This window comes from Carcharodon carcharias, chromosome 3 (assembly GCF_017639515.1).
Source record: "Carcharodon carcharias isolate sCarCar2 chromosome 3, sCarCar2.pri, whole genome shotgun sequence".
NCBI classification, from domain to species: Eukaryota; Metazoa; Chordata; class Chondrichthyes; order Lamniformes; family Lamnidae; genus Carcharodon; species Carcharodon carcharias.
In genome coordinates this window covers 151,198,010-151,218,813 of record NC_054469.1, presented here as the reverse complement: position 1 = coordinate 151,218,813, position 20,804 = coordinate 151,198,010, and the positions used below count along the sequence as shown (strand labels likewise).

The following is a 20,804-nucleotide window of genomic DNA, read 5'->3' as shown; positions in this document are numbered from 1 at the left end:
CCCAGCACTCAAGCAGAGAAATGGAAAGTGGCATGGTTACAAGACAGAAACAACCTTTAACTCCCATAAGAGTGTAACAAAAATTACTGACCTTTTGCTTCAATTGACCCCAGGTTTTGGTTTCTACCAGTAGAACAGCATGGCACCACTTTTTTTTCCTGTTTGCTACTGTGGTGGTGTCTCTGCTGGACTCCTGGAGGGTAGGCCTCCTGCCTTGATTAAGTAAATCGGCATCCTGCAATTCTGGACAGGATCTACCTTGAAGTAGATTTCCTGGGATTTTGGGTCAGTTATTTCATCCCATAATTATATTGTCCGAAGAAGAAAATGTATATAAATGCCAATTTGTTTTCCCGTGCACTTGTATTATTTCATTCTGAATTGGAATTTCCATGCAAGCTCAAAGTTTTATGATTATCGACAAATATTCCTATGAACAATCTAGCTGCATCAAACATATAATAAAAGTGCAACTTTTTATTAAATAAGTACAAAATATATCCATATATTTACAAAGGTGTATTATATATAATATATATATATATATTACACACAAACACAGTGCATTTTTCAGTTAAATAAATTCTAACGGCTATAATTGTATGTTAAGTCCATTTACTGCATTATAGAAAGACTTCTAAAAACTAGACTAAGTTAGGTTAGCTCAGTCGACAAGTTGGTATGACAATTGATTAGCCAAAAATATTATTGGCAGCTTCTCAACATTGAGCAGTTATTGTAAAATGTTCATGTCAGCTTACTCTGTTTTGTTTTGTTTTTTTTTTACAGCCCAGGCCTTTTCCCTGAATACGTTTTGGAGTCAACCCTGTGCCCAGTCAATGGTCTGTAGAAGCCTGTGCATTCCATTTGTAGGAAAGATGGATTACTTTGGCACATATTTGGCTGTTAATTCTTTTGTCCCTTTACTTAATGAGGTCCAGTACTGTTTTCAACTTGTGATCACTGCACTCCAGAAACACTGGACTGGAACAGTTAAAACAGGCAAACTAATAGTTGTATAGATTAGCATGTATAGACCAGGCAAAAACAACTCCGCTGCTTAAAGCTCCATAAAAAGATCTGAGGTGTTCTGCTATAATATCCTCAAAAGCTGCTTTCACCTTAAATGAAGTTCAGTGGCACTCTTCATAAATCATATTTAAAACATAATTACATTATAGCTGTGTATAATGTTATGAAATGGATTAAAATAATGTCCTTTGCTTTAATTAACAAACGTTTTATCACATCATAAACCATAGTAAATTCATACATATTAGATGGTTCAGACTAGCTGGATCTGCTTTCAGGCAAGTCCTTTATGAATATATGAAGGGCTGCAACGAACTAGCAGACACTGGTCAGTTGTTAAAGCACTTTGTTCTTTTGCATGATTCTCAATATTTTAAAATATGTCAAAATCAACCAGATTCTGTGCAAAGTGAAGTCTCTTTGTATCAGTCACTTCAGCAGACTTTTAAGAATTCATAAATTTACAACAACATAAAAAATAATGCAATTATTTTCAGGACCAACTTACAATGATAAATATTATAAACAGTGATTAGTGTTTCAAATTCATTGCAGTCATTTTGGTAGCAATTATTTTGGGCAATGAGTTGACACATTGAGTTCAAAGATTTTTGGATTCAAAACACCAAATAAATATGCCACTATCATCAAACAAGCCTGCAGAAATGTACCTCCATTGCCCATTTGTTCAGTACACACATATTCAATTTTTGAAATTCAACAGAATATATTCAAGTGAAAGCAATGGACTTGACTAAAGCCGATGAAATAATATTTGTTGCACATTTCATTTGTGGTGCAGAATGCCCCAAAAGGGTCAAATTTCTTCCTTTTCAGTCAACATTATGAGGAACACTGATTTACCATTATACCACTTCATCAGATTCTAAATTATATTCTTCGTACAAAGCATCCAAGATCTCTATTTGCCTCCCCATGGCTGGAAGATACTGGTTTAAATCTCTCTGCATGCCTTCATAGAACGCTTCCTTCTGCTCATCTCCTTCATTTACAGCGAGTGCGGCCATAAACCCTTCATAAAATGGAGCTGCTCTTAATGCCAACTGTGAATGTGAGAATAAGGCAATTACACTTAATTTATAACTTCACTGAAAAAAGGGAATATGCAAATGCACTAAACACTTTATTTTAAAAACTTACCGCAAAGACACCTCGAACAACCCAACCATGGTACTGTCGCAATGTTCTACCATATGAAGTATCTAAACAAAACAAAGAGAAACATATTTTGTGCAAAAGATAATAAAAAAGCCAGAAGATTTAAAAATTATATACAATTGTAGGAAACAATACGCAGTTCAAACCACATCAACAATTTGTCAAACAGTAGATTAACAATGGATAACAAAAAAGCACAAATATTTTCTCTCTCATTCTCTCTCTTCACACTGCAATCTTTCGGGAAATTGATCAAAGATAAGCAATGCCAATCTTTATCTAAATCTACAGGAATTCACCACTGCTGGCTTAAGATTGGCACCATGTCACAGAAGCAACATCCATTCCAGGAATCAAGGCATAGGCCTGAATTTAATCACAGGGCCAGAGATAAAAAAAAAATCATCTCTGTTCTTGTGCTGGTTCATGCTAAGATCAGAGACCAAGTTTCTCCAGGAAAGTAGATTTCATTCTCAAAGAAAATAGCAACCCTCTACTCCAGCTTGTCTATCTGCAAAATGCACCCAGAATGTACTACACACTGTACCAGTTTTGAAATGGAGTAATACTCAAATTTCCACACAAAATCATTAGTATAAGGGTGACGCAAAATCTCTCATTAATCAGTGTGAGCGATCAATCAATTTGTGACTGGAGTATGGCATCATCTGGGATCACAGGGGAGTGGGATTGCCAGGAAATGAACCATTTTTCAACTTTTTAAGCTAAATTGATCTGTATCAGATCAATTAAATGATTTAATGCTCTTGGTCCTAAGTTTTAATTGGCTTCAGCTGACTGCTTGCATTGTGGCAGGCTTATACTAAGTAGTCATTTGCAGAGAGGAACCCTAGCTCCTTGTCATTTTTTAAAAAACTGTTTTTGGTACAGTCACATTTATTATTCAACCCCAGCTGTTCTAAAACAGCAAAAGGTTTTCTTCTTGGACTACTTCAGTCATTGCGCTGATGAAGCTGCCTCCAGATGGATTTATCTACAGATGAAGGAAGGATGATATGTCTAAGGCAGGATTTTTTTTCTTTTCTTCATTCATGGGATGTGGGCGTTGCTGACTAGGCTAGCATTTATTGCCCTTTCTTAATTGCCCTTGAGAAGGTGGTGGTGAGTTGTCTTCTCAAACCATTACAGTCCATGTGGTGTAGGAACACCCAAAGTGTGGTTAGGGAGGGAATTCCAGGATGTTGACCCAGCGACAGTAAAGAAACAGCAATATATTTCCAAGTCAGAACGGTGAGTGATTTGGAGGGGAACTCGCAGGGGGTGGCGTCCCCATGTATCTGCTGCCATTGCCCTTCTAGGTGATAGATTTGGAAGGTGCTGTCAAAAGAGTTTTGGTGAGTTGTAGTGTATTTTGTAGATGGTAAACACTGCTGCTACTGTACATCAGTGGTGGAGGGAGTGAATCTTTAAGGTGGCAGATGAGCTGCCAATCAGTTGGGCTGCTTTGTCCTGGATTGTGTAGAGCTTCATGAGTGTTGTTGGAGCTGCACTCATTCAGGCAAATGGAAGAGTATTCCAACACAATCCTGACTTGTGCCTTGTAGATAGTGGACAGGTTTTGGGGAGTCAGGAAATGAATTACTCTCTGCAGAATTCCCAGCTTCTGATATGGTCTTATATCCACAGTATTAAATGGCTGGTCCATTTCAGTTTCTGGTCAGTGGTAACCCCTAAGACATTAAAGTTCCTTTGGCACTCTTCAAAAAAGAACAGGAGAGGCCTCCAACATTTATTTCTCAACCAACACTACTAAAACAGATTGGTCTGTTTGTGGCATTTAGCAATGCCACCCACAGTGACTGCATTTCAGAAGTACTCCATTGATTGTGAAGTGCTTGGGATGTCTCAAGGTTGTGAAAGCCATTAGGTACATGCAAGTTCTTTCAGTCTTTTAAAAATAAATAGGGCACAATTGGATTTGAATTTGGAAAAAAGTGAAAACCCAGCTGACACACCTCAAACAAAAATGTAAACAAAAGGTTAAAAACAGACAGCAAGTCCATCAGGATCTGAAAATTAAAAGATGGGTGAATGTTTTGGTGGAGATCTGTCATCAGAACAATTTGTACCAAATTGCTAAGAGTGCATGTTCCCTTTGGTGAAGCTGAGTGAGTCATTGTGAGGATATTTGAGGAGCAAGAATCCGAGTCACCATTACAGCACTTGGATGAGGCCAGATAGTTAGCTCCAGATTTAACTTTCATCATACAAGCTTAACCTTTGTGAACTCCCAGGAAGTGATTGTGCTCTTGTGAAAAGTCAGCAACGTCTAGCACACCTCCTCAATGAGATCTTAATAAATATGCTGATAATTCATCAGATTTTTACACAGGGCAAAGCAATGAGCAGGTAAACTGCAACTTTTAATTTCTGGTAAATTATTTAAATTTTTTACATAAGTGCTAAGTATTGTAACTGACAGTTTATTGTATACTTCATATATCTGATTTACCTCAGAGCAATGCAGAGAGGACAATAGTTTAACTCTACATCAGGTTAATTTACGGCGCTTAAAAATCTCTCTTCAATTACAATTTATCTCCACACATATTCACAGCTCTGGCTTCTCAGGTCTTTCTGGAAGCTTGTTTACTTTAGCTCTCAGAGGCTACACCCCCACCTAATCAATCTAGCACGGTGAACATAGATCAGTCAACAGACTAACATAAACAAACACAGATCAATTAAACCACTGAATACCAAAATAATATTCATAATTTTCTGTGATAGTGGAACCCATGATTAATTTTAACTCAGGCCTTTATTCAAAATAATTGGATATAAACACAAACAGATCAGCGATGATCTTACTGAATGGTGCAGCAGGCTGGTGGGGTGAAATGGCCCATTTTTGCTCCTATTTCGTATATTTGTATGTTGATATTGAGGGATTCAGCAAGGGTAATGCCATTGATTGTCAAGGGGAGATGGTTAGATTCTCTCTTGTTGGGGGTGGTCATTGCCTGGCATTTGTGTGGTGCAAATGTTACTTGCCACTTATCAGACCAAGCCTGAATTTGTCCAGGCCTTACTGCATATGTACATGGAGTGCTTTAGTATCTGAGGAGTTGCAAATGGTGCTGAACATTGTGCAAATCCATGAACATTCCCAATTCTGACCTTGTGATGAAGGGAAGGTCATTGATGAAACAGCTGAAGATGGTTGGGCCTAGGACACTACCCTGAGGAACTCCCGCAGTGATGTCCCAGGACTGAGCCTAACTTCCACCATCCACAACAATCTTCCTTTGTACTAGATATGACTGGAACCAATGGAGAGTTTTCCCCTGATTCCCACTGACTTCAGTTTTGTTAGGGTTCCTTGATACCACACTTGGTCAAATGCTGCCTTGATGTAAAGGACAGTCACTCTCACTTCACTTCTTAAGTTCACCTCTTTTGTCCATGTCTGTAATAAGGTCAGGAGCTGAGTAGCTCTGGCACAACCCAAAGTGAGCGATGGTGTGTGATTTAGAAGGGATCTTGGAAGATGGTAGTGCTCTCAAGAAGTTACTGCTCTTGTCATCATTAATGGTAGACTTTGCAGGGGAAGGAACTGCTATTGCAATCCTATAAATCATACATACTACAAACATAGTAGATGGAGAGGAGTATGTAATGAGCCCAATGGTCTGAATCAAGCAAACTACTCTGTCATCTATGGTGTCAAGTTACTTAAGAATACAGAAACAGGACTGATTCCCTTGAGCTGCTCTGCCACTCAATTAGAACATGGCTGATCTATACTCTAACTCCATCCACCTATCTTTGTTCTGTAATCCTCAATACTCGTTTCTAACAATAATCTATCAATCTTAATTTTTATATGTTTAATTGACCTAACCTCAACAACATTTTGGGGAGATTGTTTTTCAGATTTCTACTACCCTTTTTTTGAAGAAGCAGTTGCTGATGCCACCCTAAATGGCCTAACTCTAACTTTAATGTTATGCCGCCTTGTTCTACATTTCACCTCCAGGGAAATAGTTTTGTTCTATCTACATTATCAATTCTTTTAATCACCTTTAACCTTTAATTAGATGACACCTCAGTCTTCTGTACTCAAAGGAAATATAAGTCTAGTCTATGCAACTTGTCCTCATAATTTAATCCCTTTGCCCTGGTTTCATTTTGATGAATCTGCACTGCACCTTCTCCAAAGCCAAGGCATTTTTCTTGGGAACTCGAGCATTGCTGGATCCGCACTCATCTAGGCAAGTAGTGAATATTCCATTCTAACCTGATGGTGGAGATGCAGCAAAGAATCAGGTGAGTCATAAAGTGTTCAATTTCTGCAGTGCACTTCTTGATCAATGACAACACAGCCCCTAAAGTGTCAATATTGGGGGACTTGGCAATGATGGCAAGGGAAATTGAGCTTTTCTCGTTGAAGTTCGTTATTACTCAACACTTGTGTCATGAATGCTATGTGGCACTTTTCTATCCAAGCCTGGAAGTTGTCCAAAACCTACTGTGGGACTGCATAATTCATTATCAGAGGATTTATTAAATGGAATTGAACACAAGAGAAATCTTCAGCCACCAGCCCCACTCCTAACTTTATAACAGATCTTTGAAAATCTGAATTGATTTAATGAGTTACATCTCCTTTATCAAAAAGGCAAAGGGATTCCTTTAAAAGGTACAGCTGGTCTAAAACAGATTCATCTATTGAAATATCAAAAAAGAACTCTCCCAAATTGTAGGCACACTATACTAACAATACATCCTATAAAATGTTAATTCACTCTATCCCATTTTTGCATGAGCCTTTAAACCGAGGCCTCACCTGCCTGTTCAGGTGAACATAAACAATCTAATGGAACTATTGGAAAAGCACGGGGTTCTTCTGTTGACTATGCTTATCCTATACAGTAGCACCAAATGGATTCCACACATCTCATTGCTTTTTGAGACCTTGCTGCAGAAAGCTGCTTGTTGTATTTGCTTACTTTACAGCTACTAAGCACACTTCAAAATAATAATTGGTTGTAAAATGTGTTGGGAAGTTCCAAGAATATGAAAGGTGCTTTTTAAATGCTAGTTCTTTCTTGACTGACCTTTTCCTTATTCCCTCACACAATGTTGACTAAGCACAGTGTAACAGAAAGGCAATCCCATAAAATAGATGGTTAACCCAGACTTACTTAGTGCTTTTTGTATATCCTTCTCTCCATTGTTCACTTCTTGCAGAAATCCTTTCAGAAATTTCAATCCTCTGTCACATGAGTATTAAAGGGGAAAAATGGTGATTTTCACATAGATTACCAATTACTTCTTGATATATTTTATAGCAATGTTTAGAACAACAATTTTCTTATGCTTGAAAAAAAATTGTTTTGGATTCTGTTGATAAAGGCAATACTGAAAGTTGCCACTAGGTGGTATACTGAAACACACACACAGACACACACCCCTACAAAAATAGCAGTGCTAAAAAATAGCTTCAGAAAACCTGTCACACTCCACAAAAGGTCCACAACTCAAATCAATGTACAAATACAAAATATCTCTTCACAAATGTATATGAACATGATCACTTCATTAAGGTATAATTAATTTAAGGTAATTGGTAAAAGAACCAGGAGTGACTAGAGAATGTTTTTAAAATGCAGTGAATTGTTACGATTTACAGTGATGGAAGCAAATTTAACAATAACTTTTGAAAGTGAACTGGATAAATAATTGAAGGAGAAAAATTGAGACCGCTTTTTGAAAGAATAGGGGAATGTAAGTAAGTGGATAGTTCTTTCAAAGAGCTGGCATAGGCACAATAAACCATTGTGATTTTGTTAAATCCATTGGGTTCCAGTACATGGGCCACATTCTACAATTAAGTTTCCTGTGAAAAATGAACCCTAGGTCCCATGAATAGCATGAAAAGGAGATATTGTGGAAGTGCAGCGGTATTTAACTGGGCATGGCATCAGCTGTAGCTATACCCAATATTCTATTAGTTGTACTACAGGGAGAAAACAGAACTAAACAAAGTGACATTTTTGCAGAGAGATGTGAGCTCTGATTGTAAAAAAAGAGTTCTTATGGGGTCTGGGTAACACAGCTTCACCAGAATCATGCCAAAGTTAAAAGGGTTAAATGATCAGGATAGGTTGCACAAATTAGGTTTTTACTCCCTTGGGTATAGAAGATTAAGGAATGATCTAATTGAGGTGTTTAAAATGATTAAAGGAGTCAGTAGGGTAGGTAGAGTGAGTGAGAGAGACCAGGACATGGAGACACAACCTGAAAAGAGCTAGGTTGCTCAGGGGTGGATCAGGAAGCACTCCTCCACAAACAGTGCCATGGAAATCTGAAACTTTCTCACCAAAATGGTATTCAGGCTGGTTTAATTGAAATTTCAAAACTGAGATTGATAGATGTTTGTTAGGCAAGGGTATTAAATGTTATGGAACCATGGTACATATATGGAATCAATTTGTCAATTATCTAATTGAATGGCAGAACAGGATCAAGGGACTGGATGACCTATTCCTGTTCCAATGCTCCTCACATGGAAATTTAGATTTTTTTTGACACTTTTTAAATACATTTGACAGTATGGAAGTGATACTCCAGTTAAAGCCAAATGTTCTGCAATGGATATATTCTACATTAATTATCAAAATAAGAATAGTAGTTGAGAGTCAAAAATCAGTGTGGCCCAAGAGAAATCAGTGACTAGTCATAGGCTTTGCCACTGCAACACCATTTTAGCAGCATGCACTAATTTTAGTAGAAAATGCTGTGTACAAAGAGAGGAAATGTACATCACAAAGTGCATATTTACTAAGTATCTATTACCATTCAGTGTGAAACTTAAAAACTTTTCACTTTTACCAAAGTTTGTAATTTTGACATGAATTTATCAGACACAGCACATCTTAGTGCAACTTTTGGATTTTATCCTGCAGTTGTGAGCAGTACTATGACTTCATCAAAGCGATTGCTGAGAATGTTGAACTACAAAAGATCTGTCAGACCATGCCCATGACATGACGTGCCCTGTTGGAGCTATTTGGAATAGGTTGAGCTTATTTACTTCTGTGGGTCTGGAACAGTTATTCTGATTGGTTGAGCTGACCATGAGAGAAGCTTGCCTCTTCATACCTGGTTGATGATTTTCCATGATGCCGAAGTCTGGATTTTTTAAGCCTTATTACATCTCATTTTAATAGATAACCAGGAACCACTAACCAAGGAAGTAAAGTTACACAACAACCAATTAAGGTACTCACACACTTGTGTCATTGCCCTTACCATTTCACCAATAAAACCACAGAAAGGTTAAAGTATACATGCATACACTATGCAAGTAAGTATTGAAATCACATGTTTAATGATAGTGTCAAATTACTCATTCTTTATTCACAAATCAAAAATGCAATTAACCACGTGGTTATTGGCTAATGTATTGAACACGGTCATAAATTACACTTTTTATGGCCCCACCAACAGAAGGCAATACTGTCGAGTATAACATAACAGGCTTAAACGTATACAGGTGTAATAGTTCAATGAGACATGATCAGTAGTCTCACTTACATTATAATTCTGAAACAGATGAAAACATTAGAAAATTATGTAAAAAGCAACGATGCAAACAACAAAACTTGTTCAAGTGCACTCAAGTGCAGAAGTATTTCTGATATAAAAACAAAAAACTGCAGATGCTGGAAATCCAAAACAAAAACAGCATTACCTGGAAAAACTCAGCAGGTCTGGCAGCATCGGCGGAAAAGAAAAGAGTTGACGTTTCGAGTCCTCATGACCCTTCAACTGAACAAATTTTCATCAGCATGCGCTAAGGGTGTGGATCCCAAGCCCGCACCCTGCATTTTCGACCTGTTCAGCTCCATTTCGGAAATAGGCATCACTCAGCCATCCTCAATTTTTTGGAGTCGGGCCAGCTTTCCAAGGACTCATGGTTCACAACCACTCAGTTCTGCTGAAGGGTCATGAGGACTCGAAACGTCAACTCTTTTCTTCTCCGCCGATGCTGCCAGACCTGCTGAGTTTTTCCAGGTAATTCTGCAGAAGTATTTCTATTGCACTCAAGAGCAAGAAGATTTCTCGTTGCATTTTTAATTTTTAAAAAAGGGAGAAACATAATTAGTGAGCAAATAAATAATGGCACAGAAGCACCGAGTAAACTTTTAAACATTTTCACTCTCTGATGGGCAGGGCTGAATTTTCAAGGAGTCCAGGAGGCTCCAAGGACCTTTAAAAAACAGCGGACAGGACCCCATTCTGGGATTCCCGGCCCCATTCCCAGATCCCCAAATTTTCATCTGCATGGGCTAAGGGTGTGGATCCCAAGCCCGCACCCTGCATTTTCGAACTGTTAGGCTCCATTTCGGGAATAGGTATCACTCAGCCATCCTCAATTTTTTGGAGTCGGGTCAGCTTTCCGAGGACTCGTGGTCCACAACCACTCAGAGGTGTCATGAGCCACAGTCTGGATGAGGGAACCTTTTAAAAGGCAAGTTCAAAATGTCTTACCAATGCCCCCATGCCAACCTATGTCCCTACACACACCCCAACGGCCCCTCATAGCCTCCCAGTATACAGCCTGTACAGAACCAATGAACCCTATGGTACCAATGGCATGTGTGGAAAAGCTTAAAAAAATCATTCATTACTTTAAAAAACATTTTACTATAGCACTATAAAAGTGTCAATCATTCAGACAGTTAAAGTAAAAATAGAAGAAATTACAAGTACTTGACCCTCTATCTCATGTAAATAAACATTGTGCACTTGACAAAATAGATCTAAGAGAAAGAGCTGTCAATCAAGCAATTTTCCCTTAGGTGCAGCTGTTTCAAAAGACTAATAGAAGTCTAGGCTCTCAGCCAAGAATATATAATGAGATGAAAGGGTATAGGTTGGCATGGATGGGGCATGGGGAATGTGTGGGGCATGGTGAAGTACTGTCAGGGGTGAGGGCTAGAGGGTCTGATATTAAATAAAGCAATTGGAAAGAAGGTATGCCATTGTACAGAACTAACAAACCCAAAGTAAGAGAGAGTGTACTTTGGGTGAACGGGCACGGAGGTGTCATTGATTCATATGGAGGGTAAAAAGGGCCATTGGGGGTGAATAGAGGAGCATAGGTTTGCATGGAGAGGATGAGGGGCCAAGAGGGTGAATGGAGGGACATAGCTTGCATAGATGGAGCTTGAGGCGTGTTTTTGAAGGAGGTGAGGGGTGTGGGATAGAGGGCCTAACATTTAATAAAATCCCAGAGCACCAAGGTGGGCCTTTTAACCAGCCTGTCTTGACACTCAGCAGCCTCTTTGATTGCCTCCGAACTGTTTCAGGAGGTGGTGGGCTCAACTCCAGTTAGCTCCTGCTCCAAGAATGAAAAACCCACCTATGCAGCCACTTTCTCCCGAAGCAGGGGTGCCAGCCTGCAAATTCACACTCACACCAACAGGTGGTAGCACATGGGTTGCTGGTTAGATGCCACGCCTCATATTTAGCTCCAATGAGGTGAATGGAACTCGATATCAGGCAAGATGTATGAAAGATGGTCAATGCAATACCACTTGCATTACATTACCATCCAAATCCCATTTCTACCCTATAGTGTGAATATATGTGTTGGAAACTTTAAACTCAGTTAGAATTGTCCAGTTGGATCAGAGGTTATTAAGATTTTAACAAAACAAAGACATCTGTAGTACTCCTTTATTCCTGACTCTGCCCCCACAACGGTAACAACTATCCCCAGCTTTTCAGGGTCTGTGGTTTTGGAGAGAGAGGCTATGGTGATGACCAGCAATTGATGATGATTTATTACAATTAGAAACTTTAAAGAACAAAAAAAACAGGGTCCAATTAGAGAATTATATATACCGCCTCTGGCCACCCCCCACCCCCACCCAGCTCCCACCAACTGTATGAAATAGATCTATTAGGCATGATGATAGACTATACTTCCATTGGCATGTCTTAGAGGTTCAGTAGACAACTTAATCCATTACTCAGCTACGTAGTTCAAAATGTTCTCCATTTCAAACTTGGTTTTAGGTGCAGTTAACTGACCATAGTTCATAGTAATGAATGGCTGCAGCCTCCTTTGGGTGGGGGGAAGGAGAAGAAAGGAAGAATGGAGATAACAGCTATAGTTACTACTCCTTATTGTGTTCCTGTGGCCTTTGTGTTCCTTTGGATTTTTAGATTCTTGATTTCACTTGGAGTGTTCCTCATAGTTAATTAGACTGGTACTCCCTGTCTGTGGGGTATGTATGAAGAATGGTCACTTGGATAAGCTCCAGGAAATGTGCTAGTACCTAAGCATGGAACTACATTCCCAATATAAGTCAGTCAATGTCTTCAGGAGAGGAATAAATTTTTGGAAAGAATAGAAAATTACACATACATACCTCTTCAACCAAAGGAGTGCCTCAGTAGCAGAGTTTCTAACTGTAGCCTCATCAGTTTCTAGTTCATACAGTACTATCTTCTGAAGAGTAGTGAACCTTATGGAATCAGTGATGTATTTCTGATTTATTTTCTGAAAGTAGAATACTTTTTTGCAACCATGATCAAACTTCAATGGTTTTAAAAAGCACATAAAACTGAAATACCCAATTTTATTACAAGTAATCATTGGGTAATGGTAAATTAGCAAGATCTAGAGGAATAAAATAATGAATCACTTACCTTAATATTACCCACAAAATCTAATTTAACAGGAGCAAAGACTGTTGGGCCAAGTTTATCTAGGAGGGGAAAAATGACAGAAGTTCAGTATAGAATATCGAAATTGAAACAGTGTGATCTGGAATAGAAATTAAAGATAAACAGGAAATTTCTGCAATTCATAAGGCTCTTGCAGCAGCCCATCTAAGTTTTTTATTTGAAAAGAATTAGGCAGGTTGAGAATTATTGCTTTCAAAATTAAAATAGATGGGAGCATTGAAAGCAATCCCATTGACAGCATTTCCTGTTACCACCTTTAAAGAAAGTGATACATTTTAAAGTAGCAAAATCACAATTATACTATAGATTTAAAAATCTATCAGTGCTTTCAAAAAAGATGAGCACAGTGTCATAATTCTAATAACAATATGAGCATTGTGCTGATAACCTAAAGACAACAGGGGAGATTTTCTTGGGTTGGTGTCCAGGAACACCTGACTCTGGCAATTATCAGAAGCTCAGAATGGTCACAGTGCATGCTTGTAAAGGAACGTGCTCAATGGTCCTCCTTGGAGATAAACGGAGGAAATTTGGACAAATTCTTTTACAGGTGTAGACTCTGACCCATCCATTTTCCACTTTTTACTGTGTTTGGGTGATATGGTATGCTGGCCACGGACCCAGGAAAATTTCTGCTAAGGGATCAAAGTTAAGGTTTTGTTTCTTCCCTCACTGAGGCACCAATCAAACCATCGTCTGCCTTCAAGAAGTGAAAACCTCAATTCACTGAACATCTCATCAACAGAATATAGGCTCCTGTAGTTTGACAGATTGCTTTTATTCCCCAAGGCAGAAATCGATATCAGGAAGGAGCGAAAGTCATTAATGTGGGATGGTAATTAAGTGGGAGGGTTGGTTCACTGCTTAGCTACACTATTAGGTCTCTCCACGCAGTACTTTGTTTCTCAAAAGTACAAGGGGCTGAGTAACATGTGAGCAAACTACGTACTTGCTCCAGGTAGCCTTCTCTTTTTAAAGGCACAGTCCCTATAAGAAGGATGCTGCACAAATGGATTAAATGCTGCTGGGTAGTCACTTTGGAAGATTCAGGCTGAAGGGAGATATCACACTATGCCAGGGAAAGGGCTCCCTGCTTCATTGACGGTGGAAAGAGGTCATGTGTAAGCTGGAAGACAGGGAGCTTTCCAGACAAACTCTAAGAAGGGAATGGGAGCAGGTGGCAAGGGTGCTGGTTGCCAGTGTTGTCCCCTTTACATGGCAACAGAGCAGAATGAAGTTTAATGACATCATTCAGGTGGTCAAGGCAAATGAATGAATCTGCTCATCACATCTCACAGCCACCACACAGCTCAATGCACCACATCCCCATTACTCACCTTGCAGCACACCCAGGACCCTCCAACCCGTACCCCCAAAACATCCTTCCACTGCACTTCACCCATACATGCCCTCCAAACAAGCCAGCTGCACATATACCTCCACAAGCCTCCACAAGCTTACAGTTGTCCTAGGGGTTACCAATGAAACTGCACTGGACTAGCCATATAAATAGTGTGGCTACAAGAGCAGGTCAGAGGATGGGAACCCTGCAGTGGGTAACTCACCTCCTGACTCCCCAAAGCCTGCCCACAAGGCACAAGTCAGGGGTGTGATGAAGTATTCTCCACTTGCCTGGAAGAGTGCAGCTCCAACAACACAAGAAGCTCGACACCATCCAGGACAAAGCAGCCCACTTGAATGGCACCCCATCCACAAGCATTCACTCCCTCCACCATTGACATACAGTGGCAACAGTGTATACCACCTACAATTTGCACTGCAGGAACTCACCAAGGCTCCTTAGACAGCACCTTCCAAACCCATGACCACTACCATCTGGAAGGACAAGGGCAGCAGATGCTGCCACCACCACCCGGAGGTTCCCCTCTAGGGCACACACCATCCTGACTTGGAAACATATCGCCATTCTTTCACTGTCACTGGGTCAAAATCCTGGAACTCCCTCCGTACGAGTACTGTGGGTGTGAGCACTGGTTCAAGAAGACAACACAACACCAAGGGCAATTAGCAATGGGCAATAAATTCTGATCCAGCCAGCAACACCCACATCCCAAGAGTAAGAAAAAAAGGTGACCCGTGACAGGCAAGAAAACTGTATTCTGATTGCATTCCCTCAGCGCCCTCGAGGAGATGGTCCCACAAATCATCGGGACCAATGCCACAAAGCTAGGATGCTGCCATTGAGGATGATGGTAAGCTGTTACCTAATGCACCATTTCCACTCACTACTCAACTTGATAGGGATCGGAAAATGGAAACTGCAGATGTTGTGACAGTGCAACTCCTGCTTTCCTCCCAGTGTTCCTACTTTCCCCTTATGCTTCTGTGCTTTCAAATAGTCAAGAACTGATGCCTATGCAACCCCTAAAGACGCATGAGGTAGAGCAAGCCAAAGCTCCAAGCATTGTCATCAGCATTTCCCTGTAGTATACCCAAGCAAAGTCTTTATCTAAGTGCCTTGCAGCAGAACTCGGTGATCTCATCCCTGTGATCTCACCCCTGGGAACTCACAAATGAGACGTCCCACCCCACCTGTACCCCCACCCGCACTCCCACCCGCACCCGCAAGCCTGGCTGCAGCTCTTCCATTTCTGACAATTCACTGTGTGCTCATCGCGATTCTATACTAGCCTCTAAAGTTCACACAGTGCAGGTATGCGAGGTGGAGGCGGCACTTTTGTTTTTACCTGATATGTGCAGCCACCAGTTTAAATACTAGTGCTGTGCATACCTTACAGGCAGGTATAGATTGAGATCAGCACACAGCAAATCGGTGGGACATGAGTGAGTTATAGCCAAATCAGGGGATAGGATGGTTCACGTGCAAGGTCCCTAGAGGGCGCAATCACAAATGGGCTCATCTGTAGGGAAGGTGACCTCATTGGGGTGGACTACAAGAAAACTGATGACAATGCACAGCAAGATGCTTGATGCAGTGGCAAGGCCTGCCAGATTGCCTCCAGTCACTGGCAAGGAGCACGGGTTGGGGGTGGGGGGGTGGGGGGTCCACTCCAACCCAGTGGCAGGTTTCACACTGAGCCCAGAGCCCATTCTTTCCAACTAGGATATAGTTGGCAACTTTACAGCAGCATTGCCTGAAGGACCAATGTTGGAGTGTCTGCTGGCTGCTGTCTCAGCTTCCACTGCTGCACAGGCAGAGGACTTCTGATGTCTCAGTGCTGCTGTGGAAGCTCTAATTGAGGTTGTGAAATCCACTGTTGCTAGCATGCAGGTCTAAACTGCTGCCATTAAGGGAGGGGATCTCAATGTTCAACAGGGCTTGCAGACTCTTGCATCAGTCCACCGATCCATGCTCCAGCAGGTTACAAGTAATACCGATAGGCACTGCCCCATGGTAGTAGTAGTGACTTGAGGGAGCACAAACTTGCTATCCTCTCTCAGGAGGACAGTATTCATGCTCCCAACATTGCCACTCCAGCAGTGCCCTTGCTGTTACCTCTCAGCCAGCCAGCCCAAGCTGTTGCCTCCCATACCAAGGCCCAGAGCTACTGGAGGTCATCCTGCAAGGCCATTTGTGATCTCTCCTCACTTAAAGTCAGCAGCCTTCCACCAGCCATACAACAGCCATTGGAGTAGTACTGTATTGGAGCACCAGGTAGGGCAAGGGAACCCACTGGCACTAAGGTATTGCACAAGGGTGATTAGTTCCGGGTCTTTTTGTATTAGTGATGTGTTTCTGCTTAAAGTTGGTGAGCTGTTGGCCTTTATCCAGGGGATTGACCTAGATCCAGGGGATTTTGTAATGGGGCATCTGATATGGGGGTACAGTTAGGGAATGGTGAGTCTAAGCTGGGGTGGGGAAGTTCCACTTAACTAAGTGAAGACTCGCAAAACTGTCCATTTCACTGTGTCCAATTGCACATGGTAGATGAAGTTCTTGCTCTCCTCCTGCCTCTCCGTTGGCCTCCAGGTCCAGGAGATAATGGTAGGCTACTGGAATTGCAAGAGTTGCAGGACACAGGAAACCACCACAAACATGGGAACCCTCTTGGGCGTGCACTATAGACAGCAAAACTATTGCTTGAGAAAGCTGATGGCTCAGTCCATGGTCTTGCGAGTTGCTCTATGGCTCACATTGAAGGCCTTCTGACCTCGAGTGGTGAGGTGGCAGAAAGGGGTCAGCAGCCACGTGTTGCTTCTGCTGCTTTTGGGAGGCTCACAGACAGGTGGGTATTACAGACTGATACATGGTAAAAACATTGTGGCTTCTGCTAGAATAGCAGGCATTCACAGAGATGAATTTCTTGATGTGGTTGAACACCAAGTGAACATTGACTGAGTGGTAGCCTTTCCATTATCACTCCCCAGCCTTTCCAGTATCACTCCCCATTGACATGAACTGACCTTAGAATCACATGCATTCAGTCAATGGTATCCTGCACCATTAAGATGGCTGCTATAGTGAAAAACTGATGTGTTCTCTGAATCTGATCTTACTTCCTCAGAGAGAAGAGGATAAAGTTCCTCTCTTTGCCTAGAATTCCTCTGTGATCTCTCAGATCCTTCTGACTGGAAGGATTGACTGGCATTGAAAGCTAGGATGATGGTGACCTTCATGGCCCCAGGGAAGAGCATCATCACCCTGGTATAGGTTCAAGATTGGTGTGAAGGAGGTGGCATCAATACTAAAAGTCTATCAAAATTTGCAACCAGAAATACAGTTCCTATTCCTTCCTTATTTTAGACTATTTTGTATTCCTTGAACTACTACATACAATAGCACTCCAATACACATTTCAAATGAATTAAATCATTATTTAATTATTCGGCATAATTTGTCACCCAAAAAAAGAAGGGGCACTGCACACTGTGGGCTATGAGAGGCCTATAAAGAGTTCGGATTTCTAACACGATATGTGCCCAAGGGAAGAAAAAGTGGTGAGACAGCAAGAATTAGAACCGTCAACACCTCTTTGTCCTTTTGTCTATGACATCTTTTGGCAATCTTGATCCATCACTGGCCCTCTATCCAGCGCTATCTGTCCCACCACCCTTAAATCAACTTATATTTCACCTTTTTTCTATTTTTCCTTAGTTCTGGTGAAGAGTCATACTGACTCGAAACGTTAACTGTATCCCTCTCCGCAGATGCTGTCAGACCTGCTGAGTTTTTCCAGGTATTTTTGTTTTTGTTAAGAATTAGAACTTATTTATTCAGTTTAAATTTTAACAGGAAGGAAGGTGCCTCTGGCATGATGTCAAAGACAACTTTCAGACAATAGGGGCTACTGCTTATTTTGTTAAGAAATTTACTCAACTAAAGCCATTATGTCTTACAGCAACATTGCTCAACTATTAGACAAGCTCTTCATTTTGTGTAAATTATATCCACTGCTTTCAAGAATTCTCAATAATATAATTCTGCAGGGTGGAGTTTAATGCTTTCCCCTGTGAGAGTTTGGACCTGGTGGGGCATTTAATCAGTTGGAAGAGCGGCTGGTGGGGGCTTCCCGCCTCAACCCTGATTAGGTCCGTGGCAGGAAGGCTCGTGAATGGTCTTGCTGTCCTGCCACCATTTAAGGCCTTAGCCTGCCACTATTGGTATTAATCCAGTGGCTGGCAGAGGGCTCCCCATGTGGAGCTGCTTGAGGGGTCCCGGGAGATCCTTGTTCAAAGACACTCAGCGACTGATTGAGGGGCCCAGCATTGGTAAGGGGCTTCAGCTGGCAGCCATCCCCTCCCTTGTTGCTGACCCCAACTCCCAATCCTCTCCTGTCATCACTCACCTGTGGCCTGGAATCCAGCGATGATCCTAGGCCTTGAGTGGATATAGTACTGGTAGCATCCAACACCTCCCCAGCAGCGCTGCCGTTCAATAGAGCTGCTAGCCTCTGGCAGCTGTCAGCAGGCAAGACTTCTGCTTCAAGGATCCTTGATCCCTGGATGGCCTGTCACTACCCAATTAAGTGCCTGAGTGGTACTTAATTTGGTGGTTCTTCCTAAAAAAAAAGGCCATGCGGGGCACTCGCCGGTTCTCCAACCAGCAGACAAGATAGCTATGCCTCCATTAAATACCGCCCTCATCTTTTTTGCTTGGGTGTCAGATTTAATACATGAACTCTAACAAGTGTCAGTTTCAAAACTTTCTACCAAATAGTTAATTGATTCCTTAAAATGTAACAGTTTTGATAGAGACATTCAATACTTCCTTTCACATCAATGGAACCATTGCAAGTATCAATCATTAATTTTAAGAGTTTTTGTTTATACTTTTCTGTAGAACTTATTTAAGACAATAAAACTAAATTTGCTTTTGTATACACGCAACGGTTACAAATTGCCATTTAAGTACTGAACATTTCTTAAAGCAAAGGATCAAATTAATTTCTGAAACAAATCTAATATCAAAATGCTGCTTTGGCTGATATGCATAAAGTAGAACTCCACAATTAAAGTTTGTCTCATGAAAATCTGTTGAATCAAAAAAATTAAGTGAATCAAATACATTTGTACAAGAAAAATCCAATATCAGTTGCACATTTTGGCAAAGCCATGCATGTACAATTCCCAGGAACTTGGTAGGGGGACTAAATTTTGACCTAGTATAGGACACAAAGACTTTATTAACAAAAAAATATATAAAAAGGTTCAATGATCCATGCAAAATATTATTAGCACAATTATATTTGGGTTATGACATTTGCTCGAGATAAAAACGTATTTGTCAACAAGAGAAAACAAATTTGAAATTAAAAGGTTAGAATAATTTGCTTGCAACTGTCCCCAAATGCCTCCATGACAGAACATAGTTTTCCTGAAATTAATCTATAAGAATATTACTGAAATAAATGAAAGTGCAATTTCCTACCTAATACTGGGACTATTGCATAACAAGATTCCAGAAATGGCAGAGTAGGAATACCATTGTCTTCTTCAAATTCAATATCATTAAATCTGAAAATAAAAAAAGACTTGCATGTATACTGATGGAAAGTATCTGAAGATTGGGAAAGCAAAATTTAGGAGACACTGGCCGGAAAAATTTGGAATGGCACCAATATCACCACAGCAGCAAATTCTGGGCCAACATCAAGTGTAATTGGTAAACTCAAAACTAATCAAATAATAGACACCTGACTGATTATCAGTTTAAAACGATCACTTATACAAATTAATTTTAAAAAAAGTAAATTGCATCATATAGCCAAAACTAGAATTAGCTTACCTATACATCTGTACAAGTACTAGATCAAACCAATGATTAGCTGAAACATGTAATCACAGCCTGATTATAACCTTTTGTTGATAGAGGCTGACTTTGAAGCAAAACATTGAATTGTTTTTCAATGTTTAGTTTGTGGCTAAAGAACTGTAATTTCTGTTCACAACTACAAATGCTAAATTACATTTTCATCAGTAATTTCCGTGCTGGTTTTCCTAACCCCCCGTAAAAACGGTTTAAATAGCTGTTTATGTGGTTTCTCTGGGAGTTACCATTGAAATTACTGTGAAAGATTGAAGACCCTCCCCCATCCAAACTCTTATTATTTCAACCAAACAAAAATCTGCCAACAATATTTTCAGAAAACACTTCAGAAATTACTGAACTGAAGATCTCAAAGGAAAACAGTTGCAAGTGATAAATCTCATCATATCAAAGGATTTCAAGGTCTGGAAAAAAGTTTCACCATGTTCCAAACGATCAGTAACAACTTAATTGTTCCTTACTTAAAAGGGAATAACTGGATATAGAACAAATAAGTGAAAGATTAGCCTTTGTTTAAAGACAGACAAGTATATTGATTACAAAAAAAGTCAAACTGATTTTCATGGAAGGAAACACTTCTTTTGTAATGCATGGGAATTCTCATACAGACTTTTCA

At 40.4% G+C, this 20,804-nt stretch overlaps 1 protein-coding gene across 1 annotated transcript in view; it reads right to left on the bottom strand.

Annotated features, from left to right (window-relative positions):
- Positions 1-466: 466 nt before the first annotated feature.
- plekha8 (pleckstrin homology domain containing, family A (phosphoinositide binding specific) member 8) overlaps positions 467-20,804 on the bottom strand; it is a 65,061-nt gene continuing 44,723 nt past the window's right edge. The window contains exons 9-14 of the mRNA XM_041184545.1: positions 19,790-19,875; positions 12,901-12,959; positions 12,621-12,751; positions 7,380-7,450; positions 2,194-2,255; positions 467-2,096 (exon numbers count right to left, since the gene is read on the bottom strand). Coding sequence (XP_041040479.1) covers positions 1,899-2,096; positions 2,194-2,255; positions 7,380-7,450; positions 12,621-12,751; positions 12,901-12,959; positions 19,790-19,875 — 607 coding nt within the window. The 3' untranslated portion in view covers positions 467-1,898. The remainder of the gene's footprint in view (positions 2,097-2,193; positions 2,256-7,379; positions 7,451-12,620; positions 12,752-12,900; positions 12,960-19,789; positions 19,876-20,804) is intronic.